This window comes from Lipophrys pholis (genome assembly GCF_963383615.2).
Source record: "Lipophrys pholis genome assembly, chromosome: 10".
Classification (NCBI taxonomy): domain Eukaryota; kingdom Metazoa; phylum Chordata; class Actinopteri; order Blenniiformes; family Blenniidae; genus Lipophrys; species Lipophrys pholis.
In genome coordinates, this window is record NC_137640.1 from 28,260,051 (window position 1) to 28,277,951 (window position 17,901).

The following is a 17,901-nucleotide window of genomic DNA, read 5'->3' on the forward strand; positions in this document are numbered from 1 at the left end:
AATCTTGCCCAGAGTTGTACTAAATGTTATATATTTTTTGTCATGGATTTACTCATTTAAAAGACTATTAAATGTGTTTACTTATGAGTGACCGCTCGCACATTAGGTTGTTTAAAATCTTATTTAGAATAGAAAATACTTCTCCAATCCCAAAGAAAAATTCTTAAACTGCGTGGCTCACACAGAATATAAAAATAGAATAATAAAATGTCTCACGCGTTTGTCTAATATACAAGCCTCTGCAATTGAGTTTTTGTTGCATAATTTATAGAAACATAAAAAAAATAAATCTGGTAAATTGTTTAATGCAATTTCCTGATATATTATCCTGACTTATGTCATGGTGCTCTGTTTATTTGTTTAAATTTCCCTTTTAGAAAACATCTTAATAGCTATAGTAATTGTTCACAAACCTGCTAATAATACAAGTTTAACATTCTGGGTGAGACAAAATTACTTTGCGCCATATCACTATGTGTTAATCTTTATTCTTCTTCAGCTTAACAGGATTAGAACCAACATTTGCTTTTCTCAAAATTAGCAGTAAAAGTTTTCTCCCTGCCTTGCATCTCTGTACTCCATTCCAAGTCAAGAAACATGAGGTACATGTCAAAACAGTATGTCCACAGATGCAGTTCAATAATCTCCATTTATTAAAAACAGAAATGCTTGGAAAATAATAGCAGTACAGTAAGGTGCAAATTACACTTGAGACATGTTGCATGTTAGACTAGTGGTTGACATCCTCTGCCAGCGATGGTAAAGTCACGTAAAGAGTCAACGGTCTTCTGGTCAACAAGAATACTGAAAAAAACCCTCACAAAATTACTAATTACAACACGCTGCATGGATTACACAGGAATGCTTGGAACAGACTGGAGTGAAAAAAGACCAAATTTACAGCCTTTCATTCAAGTTTTGGTTTTTCTGATCAATTTTTTTCAAATGTGCATCACGTCAAGATAATGAATCTTTATGTAACTTTTGAAGATGAACAGGGATCAACTCTCTGGACTGCAGCCGTCACAACAGAGGCTTTTGATGCTTTAATCCAAGTCTGCAGACACACCTAAACTTCAACACAAACAAACGAGGAGCCAAGAACAAAGCAAGGAAAAGAAAGAAAAAAAAAAAAGAAGAAGAAGAAGTCCAAAGCAGAGTTTGAGATTCTAAGAGAAGCAGCAGGGTACCGTGATATGTTGCCACTGCTGGTGCCAATATCACACATCACAGGCATGAGGCCAAAGGCAATAGTGGCAAGCAAACGAAAGATGCTCAGTTTCAATGACTACAATTGACGAGAGACAGATTCAAAAACAGATATATAGTACGTTTTCCTCTAAGCAAATTCTTTCCATTCCTATCCATGCAGCGCTTCAAAGTGCAAAGCACACAGTCCTTGTTACAGCAGTCTTTTCCATCTGTGTCGCCATTAGCTTCCTGGGCTCCTCTTTAGTTACGTGAGAAAGCTCATTCACACACTGGATCTGAGCAGGATGAGAAGGAACTGAAGCGCTCAGGCTCCTGCTCACTACAATCACTGAACCTCCGTTGTAATCCTAACGTGGTCCAGAGGGGCTGTGGATGAATCTTTCGGAGAGCTACATCAGCCTGCTGTGAGAGGTTAAACTCGTGTAAAAGCACTGAATAAATTATCCCGCAGAAACACTGAAAGGCTTCAACTCAGAAAGGAAGGGAGACTGAAACCCGTGTGAACCGGCTCAGAAACCACGCCAAGCTTTCCTGCATATTCTCGCCATAAGGATATGCGTTTAAAAGGACTTTCCAAAAGGTCTGTGCCGATATTGAGCAGTTTACACAATATTTACATTACATATCTTTAAAAGACCCTCAAATGAATCCTATTTAAGGCTGCCTGCTGTAAAAAGAAGTTATCAAAAACAGTTGTTTGCAGTAGGAAACCTGCCTCGTGTGCCAGCACTGCTTTTTAAATTTTCCCGCCTTGTTTTTGGGATGTGCATTTTCACGTCTGAGCCTGCTGGCCAACTCACTTTCACTTCCTGACTAGATCGATGGAAATCTACTTTAGAGAAACGCAATACTGCTAACCTCAAAACCAATGAGCCACAACTGAGACGCTGGAGTCCAAAGAAAGAGGTCAGTCGTGTGAATCAGCTGCTGGTCGGCCGGCGCACTACGTTAAGGCCAGAGAGAGGAACCTTGAGAGGCGGAGCTGCACCGCAGTGACACTCCCATGCGTTTACAAACGATAAAGAAACCAAACACTACAACCAATATATCTTTAAGTGTGAGAGAATAGTTGGATGACTGCAGAGCACCTAAGTATATGAATCAAATGCAGCCCGTCCCACAGGTCTGCAGTCAGCGGTTCTGCCCGCCGGTCCGCGGGGCTCCTCAGTCAGCGCTGCACTGGGATCAGTCCAGCAGGACGACACTCGATGGGAGAGCGGGACGAGGTTTCAGTCTTGGCAGAGACTCTGGTTACAGTTTGTGTTGCAGGCGGTCGGGTGTCACGGTTTCCCACGGTGAGTCCACCATCTTTGTTTACGAGCTCTCCAGAGCATCTAGGACTTTCATGATCTGCTGCTTGATGACCTTGGTGGCATCGCCTGCGTCGGGTATCAAATATCTGAGAGAGGACAGAAAGAACACGGCAGCTTAGAACCACACACCTACTGAACCTCTGCTGAAGAGACCGGGAGAGTTGCAAGTGCAGCACCCATGTTAGGATGCAAGAAATCTTGTTTTACACCATATTTACTGTCATTTAACCTGTGGAAGATCAATCAGCTGCTCATGTGGAACTGATGGATTCTGTTGGACTGTGGCATATTTGTTCAACAGTTTCCCTTATTACCATAAGAAGACCAACATGTGTGTTTTTAAAGCTGTATATATTTAATCACTGCACTGGAAATGAGATTTCTTATTCTGTTGTGGTGACCTTATTTCAATCTTGCTACTGAACATTGAGGTACACCAAGAAGTGACTGTTGTCGTAAATATAAGTGTACGATTGAGAGGACACACTTGTAAAGCATAAATCATCACCAGCTTTCAATTTCAATGGAAAAAAAATCACCTCTCAACTGCTGAGATCTCCACTCCAGCTGAATTGTTGCTTCCAAACTTGAAAGTGATGAGCTCTGGGTGCTTCTTTTTGGATGTGATCTTCACCACCGAGTTCAGCGCCTGTCTGGACTGTATGTAGGCGAAGCCTTTCCTCGATGCGATCTCCCTCAGGCAGTACATGTGAGTCGCTGTGATCAGCAAGTGACTGCAAACAGGGTCAGAGGTCAGGTTTAAAGATTGTGAAATCAATGCAACACTTCTTTGTCTATTGATTTGTAGGGAGTGTGGGTGTGAGGCGCCGTTTCCACAATGATTTGAAAACAATGTATGTTTACACAGCAATGCAGAAACACTGAGAACATTGTAGTTTTCATGTTTGGTCACAAGTGGATTGTGATAAAACTAAATACACAAGCAGCAGAGAACAACACGCTATGAACATAACAGTGGGAGAACGCAGACAGTCTAGTGGACAGACGACCATGTCGGATTGTTATTACAGTGACTGTCAAAATAAAACTACCAAGTTCCAGGAGAATATGGACTGAGTCATGACACAGCCTTGTTCTGATTGTCTCTACTGAGCATGTGCAGAAGAACAATTTAGTACGGGCGTGGTGTGCATACACAGCACAAGCAATTCCACCTTCCTACATGGAGACGGAGCCCAAGCGTTGTCAAAACAAAAAGTTCCTGTTGGGAGCCATTTTCAAAAGGTTGGGTTTTCAGTGGCTCCGAGCTCCGTTGTTGTGTAAAGACACAGAACACAATAAAAGTTTTGTTTTCACTTATAAAGGTTGTTGTGGATACAGGGCCTTGGTCACCCTTACATACATGCCACACTAATCATCCAATATGAACACAAACATCCACAACATCAGGTGTCATTGGAGAAACGGTAGCACAAGCTATAAATGGAGGCCTTAACTACGACTCTGGATTTTCTCTTATCAAGGGAACTTCAGGATTAACCCTTTACTACGACTCTCACCTCATTAATCTCCCCGGTATCTTGCTCTGAATGTCTAACCTGCTCCGGAGCAGGATACGTTCTCGATGAGAGGTCAGAGCTCCGCCTCCTGACCAATCAGAACTCTTTGACAATGACCCGTCCATTCGTAAATGATGGTGATCAGTGCGCAGCTATAGCGCTGAGCTGCAGCTAATCTGAGAGGAGAAACTAATTTAGAGATCTTTTGACATAATAAAATAAATCCTGGTCACTGAGGCTCTGAAGGATGTTTTTATTCTTGACTTGTTCCAGGTCTGTTTATCTCCACGAGGGTTGATCTGGAATAATGAGGTTAATGATCACACCTGACAGAACTGCAGAAACGTGAATTTATGGAACGCAGAACTACTCGTCTCGTCACTGTGGTGAATTAATATTCCAACACAAAACACAAGAGAAACTCAGCCTCAAAACAACTGGAGGTAAAATATAAACTGATAGAAGAGCAGTGAGGAAGTTCAGCCCGACACGTTTCGGCCGTTATAAAGTGAAACAGTGATCACAGTGCCGTCTGTTTATATCACAGATAAATTAATATCATATAATCTCACTAAGTCACGCACTAACAAGCCAGGACTGTTCTGGCTTTGGCTGGATGAGTTTTAATTCTTCATATTCACAGAGAATTATTGATCCTTCAGTAATCTGTAATCTGCTCTGCAGAGTTTCTCCCTGTGTGTGATTGGTCAGACGCTGCAGACTCCGCCCCTTTCATGTGAACGTGCACTGATCCTGATGGGAAACCTCTGGGTTGAACCAGCGAGTTGATAACCTGCTTCGTAGTAACGGTTATCAGGATCGCGCATATCTGGGTAAGTCAACCCAGGAAACAGAAAGAGATCCTGGGTATGTTTATGACATTTTCAAACTCACCTGGGGAACATGTGGCCCGTTTCTTTCACCTCATTACATGGAATGTGATGTTTTACATCTGGTTTGTTTATCCAGGTCTGAATGTTGACAATCTCCTTCCGGTCATCGTCTGACATGGACGAGCTGTCGATCTCATCTGGCGAGACAGAGGACAGCGGGATTTTAAAAATAAAACCATCATATTTCCTATTTAGTTACATGTCAGTTGAGGGTGTTCAAACAATGGAAGCTCACTTTGAGAGCTTTTCATAGTGGAGGTGGTGAAACTGCCATGTGCACCACTTGTAATTTGACACCAGTCTCACTAACTCCTCTATGTTGAGCTGATTATGGCATTAAACATTATGGTTGGCCAAAACTCAGGTCATGTCATGTTTTTACAAGAGAAAGAAGTGAAAGGAAGACCGATTAAAACAACAGGTTTTAACACCATCTCAATTTCCAACCCCAGAGGTTTTTCTTCAGCTTTCACCTGTATCGTACTCTTCCTCGTCACCGATGCTGAAAACAGGCTTCACCCCACGGTAAGGTTTGCCCACACGGTCACTGCTGCTCACATGCCTGCTCACAGAAAACAAAGAAGCAGGTTAGACCTTCACTGAACACAGACTGAAGGCTGTGAAAGTATGTCGATACCTGTGATGAAACCAAACAAATACACATTACAGCACACGTATAGCCATGGTATGAAAACCTCCAGCCTGCTGTAGAAACCACTGACCTACTGCCACAGGTTATGCTGTTAGCTATAAAAGGAAAAGGTTAAAAAGCACTTTTGTAGTTGGTATTAGATGTTAGAGCCCAGAAACTTTATGATATTCGGGGCTATCTTAAGGCAGTTATAGCGCTGTTTGGATTCGGATAGCCCCGACTATCATCTAAAAGGATAACAATGAAATGGAGACAGACTTTGATGCATCTCAAAGCAAACAGAGGTGAAGTCGAGTTTTGCCCTCAGTTACTCAGACTAGGCCTTGGTGCGTTGGAGATGCAAGGATGACGTCCTAAAAAGGTTGCAGCAACTCCGACAGAGCAAAAGCAGCTGAGTGTTGTTAGTGAAAGCATGAACTATAAAGATCTATAGAAGACACATGACCCGGGACAGTCTCCTCGTGGAGCATAATGACATGTGGAGCCAGTAAATGAGAGTGGTGTAGGCAGAGATGTGGGCACTAAGCATGCGTTGATGTGACCGAAGACTCTACAACCTCGGGGACCAGTGTGGGTTTACAGCCAACCTGGCATGCCTGGGACAAACAGCCTGATGTTTGGGAGCTCTTACCGATCTGGAATCGCCTTCTCTGGCCAGGGCAGATTGAAAGATATTCTAGTGTGGGATAAGGCACAAGCGACTTTTTTTAAGTTAAATTACAACAAAGCCTCTGAAACATGTTCAGTTAATCAGCACGACCAGATGATCCTGCTTTAATCATCCAGATACTGTGAAAGACCATTATCACACCGTCTGCTCTAATTTATCTGTGAAGGGAGAAAAATCCTCAAGCTTTCAAAAAAAAGAACAGATAAAGTAACTTTTCTTCCTCATCAACTGATTTGGTAGAACGGATTATTTTTAGTGTTTTATTAGTCATCACTGATTAACCCCTGGCACGTGGAACTGTGGCTTCAAAAACATTTATAATTCGCAAAACAAAGTTAAAACTAAAAGAATAAACAAATTAAAGACTATATGGTACTGCGGACTTGAAGAAAGGAAAGAAACCAAGCACCCACCTGTCTACAGGGGTGGAGGTATTCTCGATGAAGCTGATCATCTTCTCCTTGACGTTGACCGACTTGGACTTCAGAGCAAAGGTCATTTTGTTGACCAGGGACTTAACACCTTTGCCGTCTCCAGGGCTCGTCAGAGACTCTCCCTGTGTGGTCAGAAAAACAGCAGACGGTTTGAGGAAGGATAAAATCTATGGCATTTGGCCTTGATTAAGCTCTTGAGGCGGTTCAAATCTGATTGCTTACGTCAGCTGAGCACAAACTGCTGTGTGATCCCGACGTGCTGACGATCCAGTGGACGTATGAAGAATCAAGTCCCTCGATGTTCATGTCCACCAGATGCTGCTGGAGGGCTGCAATCACAACAAATGTCCTATCTGCACTGCCGTTGTGTCTTAAGAAGGAAATGTCATGTAATTTCAGCAGCTCAAGGTTTTATTTATGGATTTTATTGAATTCAAATGGTTTGATGGCTCTAAAATGAAGAAGCCTGCTGAGAAAAAGATTCAAAGTGCCATCTAATCACACCAAAGCTAAACGCTTCTGGTTGTAGTTAAAGGTTTACAATTTGAAATATGCGTTAAGATAAGTCTGTAACTGTTGGTTCTGGTTTTTCGCAGCATCAAAATTTAATTGGCCTCCATTACACTTACAATAAATTCAGTTCTAAAAATGTGTTTAGTAGGTTTTAACTTTTACTTCTTTCTCTTTAAAGGGATTTCTTCAATTATTGTATGGAATGATAAATGACCCCCCCCCCAGAAGCTCTCGAGGACATCATACTTTAAACTGCTCTAGGTAATACAGTCCCCTCCTAAAGTACTGGAATGACAAGGTCAATTCCTTTGACATTTGGGTTTCAGATCAAAACATGAATATGAGACAAAAGTTCAGAATTCCAGCTTTTATTTCATGGTATTTACATCTAGATGTGTTAAACAACTCAGGACAGAGCCCCTTTTGTTTGAACCCATCCACTTTTAAAGTGTGCAAAAGTATTGGAACATGTGACTGATGGGTGTTTGTAGTTGCTCAGGCGTTGCCTTTTAGATTGATTGCTTAATTATTAGATCGTGCTTAACCCAATAGAACATTGTACCTCCTGAAGAGGAGACTGAAGGCAGAAGCAAACAAGAACTGAAAGAGGCTGCAGTAAAGGCCTGGAAAAGCATTTCAAATGTAAAATGCAACAGTCTGGTGAAGCAAATGGGTCACAGGCTTGATAGTTATTGCAAGTTAGGGTTATGCCACCAAATATTAAATGTTATTCACTTTAATTTAATAATGTCTGTTCCAATACTTTTGCTCACTTGAAAAGTGGGTGGGTTCAAACAAAAGGGCTCTGTCCTGAGTTGTATAACACATCTAGATACCATGAAATAAAAGCTGGAATTCTGAACTTTTGTCTCATTCATGTTGTATACTGAAGATTTTTGGGTTTCAGATCACAACAAAAACAAAAGGAATTGATCTTGCCGTTCCAATACTTTTGGAGGGACTGTACATTCAAATGCTTTTTAAGGAAAACTATGAGAATCTTCTGTATTCTTTGACTTGACTACCATTTTTGAAATTCCTTTCTGAAGACATATGGTATTTTGAAGTCCCTGTTAAAGTGTAGAATACTTCTCATGATGAAACATTGAATTTACTCACATCAACACAAACAGACTCATCACACATGTAAACATATATGGAAATACATACCCATGAAACCCCCTTTTGCGATGCTGACATATTCCTTGTTTTTCTGAAACAGAAAGATCTTGATGAGCCAAAAATAAATGGTAGATTACAATGAGTATCAGTTTAGAACACAAACAAGCTCCCATCATGTTCTCTCCACCTGGATTTCATCAAAATAAGATGATTCAGAGAGAATGGGCAAATGGTTTGATTGTCATACAAATGAAAAGAAATCGACTTTAGCTGCCACAGCTTCTCATCACTGACAACTTGTTTTTTTTATATTTGCACTCCTGCATATCAAATCTACCAATACTGATTTGATATTTACAGCATTTTGGATGTTAAAACCTGTGCTGATCCACAACACCGTCCACATGCTCACCTGTAGGAAATGCGCCAACACCATGTTCATGTACATGTCTTCCTCTTCTCTCCCACTGCCCATGAAGCACAGGTGTTCTCCGCTGGCGATGGAGCCCGACTCTAAAGACTGCTTCTGTGCTTCCAGGAGGGATTTCACAGAGAGGGCAAATTCTGAAGGGTTCTGCAGCATCTGTCAGTGGAACCGTACATTTATGTTTATTCATTACAGCAATACATTCCGAACTCATCCCCATGGAGACCATCTGATGTCGGTCCCTCTCACCAGATCGGAGTCCAGATGAAATGCTGTGGACAAGTGACCGGCGTTGTACTGCTCAGCAGGACGACAATCCACCACAAAGAAACGCACCCCATCCTGAAAGAGAAGCTCTGATCAGATGACGCATCATCTCAGGTAGACTCCCACGATGAGCAAAACTTGCCTGCTGTAGCTGGTTGGCTTGCAGGATTTCGGGGACAGACACTGGGAGGCACAGCGCCTGACTCAGGTCCATGTCCTCCTCTTTAAGAGCCAAAAGGCTGCTCCCAAACAGATTCTGATTCATCTGTCGCAGCAGAGAAAGCAAACATACAACAATGGTGATTAAACAGGGAGCTCTATTGTGAAGCTGGCTTTTCTCACTGGAAGCTTTCACAACAGCAAACGAGTCTGACGACTCCATGTGGACAAAGCACAGGAAACTTCATTTGTGGCGTTGTACCTTCCTGAGCGACAGAGGGGTTTTGCTCTGGTAATACTGGGCTAATGAAAACAAATCTTCAATGTCCTCAGATTCGAGAAGAGAAGGAGACGTTTGCAGCATTTCTGCAAAAAAGAGCGGCCAGTCAAATCCAAGTTTTCAACAAACACGATGTCAGGCAGGTAAACTTACTGATTATGTCTTCTCTGCTGTCCCCTTCTTGTGTGAGGATGGACTCTCTAAGAATCAATAAAACAATTAAAAGTCAAAAACTTCAAGAATAAGCAAAATAAAAAGATAAACACATGTTGTGTGGACAGTAGTGTGATTACTTGGCATTGACGAGGATGATGAGCATGAGAAAGAAGATGAGGAAGGGGTCAGCCTGCGGGAGGTACGAGTCCCACAAGGCCTGTGTCACATCAGGAAGGCAGTGACTTGAAAACAGGCTGCCCAGCTGTGAAGAAAAGACACAGGTCACACATGGGCACATGCAAAATGCTGTTTTTAGAAGGTAGGCTTTAAATTTGGTGAAGATGATCATGATCTCTGCATTACGAAAGATGTGATGGTCATTTGAAGATTTTTTATTTTCTGATAACTCCACAAAGAGGCTTTGATGATTTTCAATCCTTTTTCAACATCCAGTGGCGGTTTATGAAACCCTTCAGTTAGTTTGTCTTATTCGCTCAATTGAACCTGGTCCAAGCTGAGTTTTATGTTCACAGGTGTCTGAAGTCTGACTTTATCATCTATTCATGTGTGCAAGTGTGGTTCTAAAATAAAATCGCCAAAATTTGAAATATTGTACAAAACAAAAAATCATGTAAAAATGTGACTGTTGACTGTTTGTGTTTCCTGTTTTAAAGCCAACGCACCCAGTCGATTGCGTAGGAGTCGGGCGTTATCTTTTTGGTGTCCAAGAAGGAGCAGAGCTCTGGCTCATGATACTGCAGCAGCAGTCTGTACAGGTGGAACGGTCGGCCCTTCGCCACACAGTCCCTGGAAAGGAAGCGTTAAGACATAAAGACAATGTTTGCACAAGAGAGATGAAAAGTGACGGTCACATTGAGATGATGCACCTGGGGATGTATTTGTTCATGATAGCATAGAAGCAGTTGTAGAGGTCGCTGCGAGGCAGCTGGAGCCCCAGTAAAGGTTTGAGCAGGTGAGGCCAGCTGAGGTCCGGGGTGAAGGTGATGTTGCGCGACTTGCAGTAGAACGTGATGACCGACTCGACATCGGACACCATGTCACTCCTCTCATCGGCCGATACTCCCAGCTGATCTGCACATGGGAAAGAGGAAGGATGTCAGCAACCGTTTTCCATAAAGTCACACAGCACAAAAAAGAAACAAAAAGGAAAAACAGGAAGCAAGGAAGACAGGAAGACAGGAAGACAGGAATTTTCCATTTCAAGCGACTTCCTACGTGGTTATTAAAGCATACTGATGAAAGACGTTTCTTCCTCTAAAACCTTGAACACTAAACGTCACCAGTCTTCCATCTTTTCTGGAAACACTGAGGCAACAACTTGCTTCACCACACAGTCTTTGTTGCTCTGATCACATTTATGCCGTCTTTTAACTGATTATCCACCTAACATCACCTCAATACAAGAGTTTTAATAATGTCAACTTATTTCATGTAAGCTGTAAGCCTGGTTCAATGATACTTGATACTTCTCAGAAGAAAAGGAAAACGTCAATACGTCTAACCATAGATTACATTTTCTTTTTCCTCACACTGTGGAAATGTACATTTTTATAGTACCCGGGAATAAAATCTTTCTGATTCAGATCATTTCTCTGTTCACGGCATGCGATTTGTCCTTTTGTTTCAGAATATCTCAAATTGTGAAACTATTCAGCAGAACAGTTATTTACTTACCAATCAGCTGCTGACTCCGGGTGTGAATGAGCGTCTGTTCAGGTAAATCCAGGACACCGTCCCAGGGAGACAGGCTGTCTCCTTTTCCAGAGACATTTAGAGCAATCTGACAACACAAAACAAACACTCACTGTTAATCTGGAGCTACTGACTGAACAGAAAATACAACGGGTCTGGTTTGAAAGCGGCGCGTCATTCAAATCTATCTGTGAACGAGTCAAAGCCATACCAGAAATTACTTAGACAAAAACTACATTGAGAATTATTATAGACAACAAAACCTATCAGTCAGATAATGTAGTGTTCGCTACCTACAGAAATATAAACACCAGAGAACATCTGATGGTGAGCCACAAATAAGTTATTTTGGAAAGAACCGTGTGAAGGAAAGTCTTTCCAGACAAGAAGTCAATAATACTTTTTGCAGACTTTTCCAATAATTTAAAATTCTAAATATATCTGCAAGATGCCAGTTACTCTGTTTCCTACAATTTCAATCATTTGGACACCTATAAGCAGTCTTCTATGGCAATCTGAATCAATAAACCTGTGGCCCATCACTTTCCTCGCAGCCGTTATCTGCCTTATAGAAATTAATTAAATGATGTAATAATCTAGCCTCCTTTCACAGGCCACATGATGTTGCAGGGGAAGTACGGAGAACAAAGAAACCCAGACAGCCCTGTTCCTTCCTCCTGCTCAAGCTGTTTCCACACCAAACCAGTGATCTTGTTAATCCAGTGGGTCCTGGACCTCATCCCGATGTGATGGTAAATCACTAATGGGCAGTGACCAAGAGGCATCCTGATCAGACACCCAGACTGTCTCCAATGTGGAGGAGTAGAAGTTCAAGTCTCTCCTGGATGGTTGAACTCGTCGCCGTCATGAAGAGTGAACACGACCGCCCAGTGGAGAAAAAAACATTTCCGATGCCAGGTGAGGGTTGGGATGTAGAGCGAACAGAGAGCTTAGTCCTGCAGTCCAGTGCAGTCAGGACATTACTGCAGCTTTCTATCTGAATCTGTGGGGCTGATCTAGTGATGCCGCCGCCAATCACTTATGACTTGTAGGAGAAACCTAAATTCCACCCGGGGAAGGTTCTCCCCACGACTTGGAGAGGACAAGCCATCTTCTCTCAAGAGGGAACTAGAGATACACCCAACTTGTCAGTTAAAGGCCGGTTCCGCCATCATGCAGCCACTTGCCACTAATCAGGGCTGCAGCCCCGCAAGGCAGCAGTCCACTGCCTGCGCCAGTCGGTTGTCATTAGGACAGTGTTGAAACAGCGTGGTGGGAAATCAGGTGATGTCCTCTCCTAAAGTCAGTCCAGATTGGAAATACTTTCATCCAGAAAATAAAAACGAGGTAGCATCTACATGTTAAGATTTGCGATTAAATTGATCCACTTCAGAATCACATTCAACCTGAACATTTGGAAAATGACCTGGACGCACCGATGGCAGTGCTGAACTAACAATTTAGCATCGTTTACCCCGATAAGGTCTACTCCCACCCAGTGTGAGGATGAAGGTAAATGACTTCTCTTATATAGAGCACCTCAAAGCACTTTCCACTCAGAGTCATCCATTCACACACCAATGACAATTTGCTCCAGGACACTTCAACATATAGATGCGGGAACAAACCCACAGGCTGATGATTAGGAAAAGAACCGGCCTACCAAGTGAACCACAGCTGCCCACAATGATAAACGCGCCACAACAATGACCCAGCAAGATCAGCTTCCACTTCACTTTGAAGGGAAAGGCTTCAATGACTCGCTGGACTGTATCGTGCAAAGCGCCTCATGCTTAAACTGTATTTAAAATCCAATATGGTTGTTACAGGTTGTGATTAAAGGTGTCAAAAGGCTCTTATTACACAATATTTTCAGAGTGTTTCAAACACTTACTACAAATTGTACTAAAATGGCACTGTTTTGTTAGATTATTCTTTGTTTACACAAGTCTAGTTAATGTCTGAATTTAGTTTAATTCAACAGAGAAATCATTCCCCAGGATAATACCTGGAGAGAACAGTGGTGCTCATCAGCATTACAACGGCTTGGTACTGGGCTGTGAACCATTGCATTGCATGCTGGAGGCCTTCATGTGTCGGTCCAAGAGGATAATGCTGTCAACAAAAAAAGAGATGATCTCCACAACTGCCCCACATGAGGCTCTCCTGACCGCACTGTGCCTCAACGGCCATCCATGAAGATTACAAACTGAAGAAGAGACAAAGCACGACAATGGCAGAAACCAACAACTGCCTTGGACAGATCTGACTTGATGCTGAATATAAGGAAGCTGACAGCAGCAGTCCCCATGTCCCATATCACTGAAACTCCTCCCACAATCATCTCACAGGACAGTTGTACACAAAAGACATGTCGACTGGATTGTCAAACTGAGAGCATGAACAACTGGTCTCCATTTTAATTCTCAATCCGAGGTTCGACTATCGGCCAGTCTCCTTTCCAGTAATTTCCTGGGAGGAGTGTGATGCCTTAATAGTTTGTACAAACTCTAGTACTTTTTTTTTTTTATTAAACAGGGTGATTTGACTCAGATTTGCCAGTCCAAAAATACTGTCCCCTCGATCCATGCAATACTGCACAGGCCTGGCAACCAAGACAGTCCGACAACAAACGGGACTTGAAGCATTGAGAGACTTATCTACGCCCAATTCCTTTCCATCAAGAAACATTTTTACTACCCTGATGACTTGCACCAGGAAAATGGCTGTGCGCTCCAGCGACACATGTTCAGGAGATCCTCACACAGTGCTCTCACCAACCCCAGTAACATCCTCCTTTAGGCCAGAGGATGCCCATTGCTGACACACAAGAGCCCTCCAACCTCTTGTGAGCCACTCTTATCAGGCTGACTGAAAGTCACTCTGTACAGCTTCTACAAATTCCTCAAAAATTATACTTTGCTACGGCCCTTTTAGCTTACTAAAACCTGCCTGCTGTGTCAGAGGTCTCCTTTGCAACCAGATCCAAAAGGCCTCCTACTTCCACGTCACTGTAGAAGTTCTCAAATATAAGAAGTAGGATTAGATTGTCTGAACTCAATCTGTCCTGGAACAATCTTTCAAAAGATTAGGACCAACTAATCAAATGTTTAAATCACACCAACTTAACAGACAGTGAAGTTCTTAATATCCTTTTTCTCATACAAAATGTTTTACATGTGAAGCCAAGAGCAGCATGGCACCAAGCAACAAAAAGAAATGCCGACATGTTTGAGAATCGGCCAAATGATCCTCCTCGCATTCGATCACATACTTGAAGAGTGAAACGAGACACAGTCATTTCCAGACGGAGACCTGACTGTGGGAGTGTCAGGCCAAATTCATGTTTATTACGTCATTTACGATGCTGGTCTTTCCCGTTTGTTGACTTTGGTACACGTCGACAATAGGCTATTTCTGGTATCCATTCAAACAAACATATTCCCATTATTGTATATTTAATCACCAACATTTTTTGATGGTTAAACAACTGAAACAAGCATAGAGATGCTCCTCACCTTCCACATCTTGGCCCTGTGTTGAGCCGATTGCTCCTGGACGTGAATAATACCCCTTTCCAATTCCATGTCTGACCCTCCAGAGTCCAGAGCGTCAGTGAAGTCCTGGTCCCTAAAAAGCAGGGACACAGTCGCACATTTGTTACTCCCTAAAGGCAGTTCTTCATTATCAACACACAAACTATCAGCCTTTTCTCATTAGTTTGTATGTGCAGATTCACATTAAACATTTTTATCATAATATTCTAACTTGTTGACGTAATAGACCAATATAACAGAGACGACGTCCACATTTTGTACACATTTAAACCAATTATCGTTTTAAGAACCTGACTTTTGATTTTGGTTGAAAGGTTTAGTTATGCGTCTTAAGTCAAGTCAACTCAAGTCGCCTTTATTTATAGAGCACTTTAAAACAGCTGTGGCTGAAGCCAAAGTGCTTCAGATAATAAACAAAATAGAAGAGTAAAAACAGCAAAATACAGTAAAACAGAAACAATAAGATTGACAACAATAAAACCAAGCACAGAGTCGCAAACATGGTTAAAAGCCAGGGAATAAAAATGGGTCTTAAGATTTAGTTTTAAAAGTGGACAGTGAGGGGGACTGTCTGACGGGCAGTGGTAGCTCATTCCACAACAGAGGGGCTGCAACAGAAAAGGTTCTATCCCCTCTGAGCTTCCGTTTGGACCTCGGTACCTCCAGAAGAAGCTGATCAGCTGACCGGAGGCACCGAGCAGCGGTGTAGGGGGGCAATTACTCGTAAATGGTTACAAACAAACCCTCCTTCAGTGGATAACTGGATATAAAATTGCCAAAGAGATTCATGAGTTGAAAAACTAACCTTCCTCTTGAGATTAGGGAAGGATATTTACATCACAAGGTGGACAAGATGGAAAGAATATTTGTGAGGATAAGGAAGTGGTTGGTGGCTTTCCTCCTCATCGCCCACAAACACTGTTTGAACTTGCACTTTCCTGCTGGATTTAACTTTGTTTATGTATCAAATCATTTTATTTGTTAAAAGCTGATGTGAATGTAGAACAACCACCGATTCTCATTTTGGAAAATGATGATACAAGCGCCTATTTTAATGTTCTTGTGCTGTACCTTCCCCGAGTTCTCCTGGAAAGATTTTGCAATCAAAACTAAGTGGAAAAAAAAAAGTGTATTTATTATTTTCGGAATATACAAACAATCTCTAATCAATTGAGAAATCCTCACGTTAAGTAAATAATGAAACAATAACAGGAAGGGTAGATCAACCTAATATATCATTAAGTTTGATTGAAGATATGAAACATTAGAATCACCTCAATTATCAAATATATTTTCACCCGAATGTAAAGTCAAATGGATAAATGGTTTGATTAAATCATGAACACAAAGTGACATGGCGAAATTGTTTATTAATAATAGATGAAGTTCTCGAGTTGCGAGATTGCAATAATCAACTTATTGCACTTAGGGCCTCGCGGAGATTTTCTTTGGATGTTTTTAGTGAATTAAACCACCTAACAGGTGATTTCCCATGTCGATGACATCTCTAAACACCTATGGACTGAGGAAACGCTGTTTGCCAGTGGTTAGAGTCTACAGCAGATATTATCTTTGAATTGTTTTGACAGTAACAATGGCGTGAGGTTCGGTGTCGTTAAAGGGAAGCAGCAGGAATCAATGCAAGGCGGCGGTGAGGCTGGAGATCAGCTCACCGACTGGCCAGTTCGTCCACTAACGTCTCCGAGCGATAAAAGATACGCAAAGCGACTCGGTGGAGCTGACGTGTCTCCACCGCGCTGCACTCGGACTGTTTTTATCCGTCGGTTGTCCCACCGGGCAGCGGAGCGTTAGCTCGCTAGCTGCCGAGCGGTAACGTTATCAAAATGGACCCGCGCGCTAAAGTCCTCGCAGAGCCGCGCGACGACCCACGCAAACCCGTCCCGAGTCTCTCTACACGGAGGCCCGCAACCCGGAGACGCCGCCACCGCGTGACAGTCGAGCCATCGTGTGTGAAAACGCTGGAACGGAGCGACTCACCGGCTGCCCTGAAGAGCGTCTTCCTCCGCGGCGTCCGCCATGTCTGCTCTGCTGACGGAGACACGTCAAAAGCCGTAAACGGGGCTGAACTGTCGCGCAACGTGCCCGCAATAAATACGACAGATGGGAGTGTCCCTCACGTTTCTTGTGTTTTTTTTTTTTTTTTTTTTTTTTAGATTTCTATCGTCTCGGCCGCATCACGTGTGATCTTTAAAAACCTCGAGTCCTCAAAATACCAGGCGTGACGTCACTCCATTGTTCTTCTTCATAAGTTGTGGGTTCACAAGTTAGCATGCTACCCAGCTAGCCGCAGCCACATCCGACATCTTTCCTCAATTATAAGTTCTTAGATTGTAGAGTTCACACAACAGAGACTGAAGCTCTTGGTTTTACCAACTAACTTTAATACAAACTGCAAAATCTGTCTTCTGTCAAACTGGATAATACTCACGACTGCCACTTAATGTACAACAGTGGCATTACGTCATGTGACAAACTACCTTTTGAATAGAATATTTTATATTAATCCATTGAGGATTTTCCCCACACGGAATCAATAGAAACGAAAGTTGATTATCAAATAAAACAAGAAAAAAAAGTACATAAGTGATTATGTTAATAATCAATATATAATGTATAATATAACTATAGTGACTCATATAAACACAGAATGGATGAATAAACAGAAAATACAATTTTTTACAAGAGGAGTTATAGAATCTGATGTCAACGGGAATGAAGGATGTCTTATGATACACTTTGGTGGTATTACCCTGTAGTTGAACGTGCTCCTGCTGCCGACCAGGAATCATGAAGAGGCTGAGAGACATTGTTCAGGATGGACCTCAGTATGGATCCTGAGACCACCTCGAGAGTCCATCTCCACCCCCTCCACATCACTGGCCTTTCTAATGAGTTTGTTGAGCCTGTTGGTGTCGGCAAACAGCTTTACTGTAAAAAGTTAAAAGTATAAAAGTACTTACCACCTATGAGGAGTGCTGGGAAAAATCTGACT

The 17,901-nt window shown here is 42.3% G+C and overlaps 1 protein-coding gene across 2 annotated transcripts; it reads right to left on the reverse strand.

The window, feature by feature from the left end:
- Positions 1–630: 630 nt before the first annotated feature.
- Positions 631–17,091, reverse strand: tbc1d23 (TBC1 domain family, member 23). 2 transcript variants are annotated; one of them, XM_080473384.1, is made up of 19 exons: positions 16,887–16,960; positions 14,850–14,961; positions 11,314–11,419; positions 10,506–10,710; positions 10,302–10,425; positions 9,756–9,880; positions 9,616–9,662; positions 9,445–9,548; positions 9,166–9,288; positions 9,006–9,098; positions 8,742–8,912; positions 8,378–8,420; positions 6,917–7,023; positions 6,674–6,816; positions 6,222–6,266; positions 5,412–5,500; positions 4,940–5,075; positions 3,065–3,259; positions 631–2,611 (listed from the first exon to the last, which is right to left on the reverse strand). In XM_080473384.1, the coding sequence occupies exons 1-19, from the start codon at positions 16,925–16,927 to the stop codon at positions 2,527–2,529; spliced, it is 2,094 nt and encodes a 697-aa protein (XP_080329510.1). In that variant the 5' UTR covers positions 16,928–16,960; the 3' UTR covers positions 631–2,526. The 2 variants fall into 2 exon arrangements, with proteins under 2 accessions (XP_080329510.1, XP_080329511.1); XM_080473385.1 differs by lacking the exon at positions 6,222–6,266 and having other exon boundaries at positions 16,887–17,091.
- Between the last annotated feature and the right edge of the window lie 810 nt (positions 17,092–17,901).

What these genes read in the sequence shown, in the direction of transcription:
- tbc1d23 (XM_080473384.1), bottom strand. Translation starts at nt 16,927, where the DNA reads ATGGCGGACGCCGCGGAGGAAGACGCTCTTCAGGGCAGCCG. An exon ending in ACAGGGCCAAGATGTGGAAG is followed by an intron (nt 11,420 to 14,849) that starts GTGAGGAGCATC and finishes TTGTGTTGTCAG; the next exon opens with ATTGCTCTAAATGTCTCTGG. An exon ending in CGAGGAAGAGTACGATACAG is followed by an intron (nt 5,076 to 5,411) that starts GTGAAAGCTGAA and finishes CTGTCTCGCCAG; the next exon opens with ATGAGATCGACAGCTCGTCC.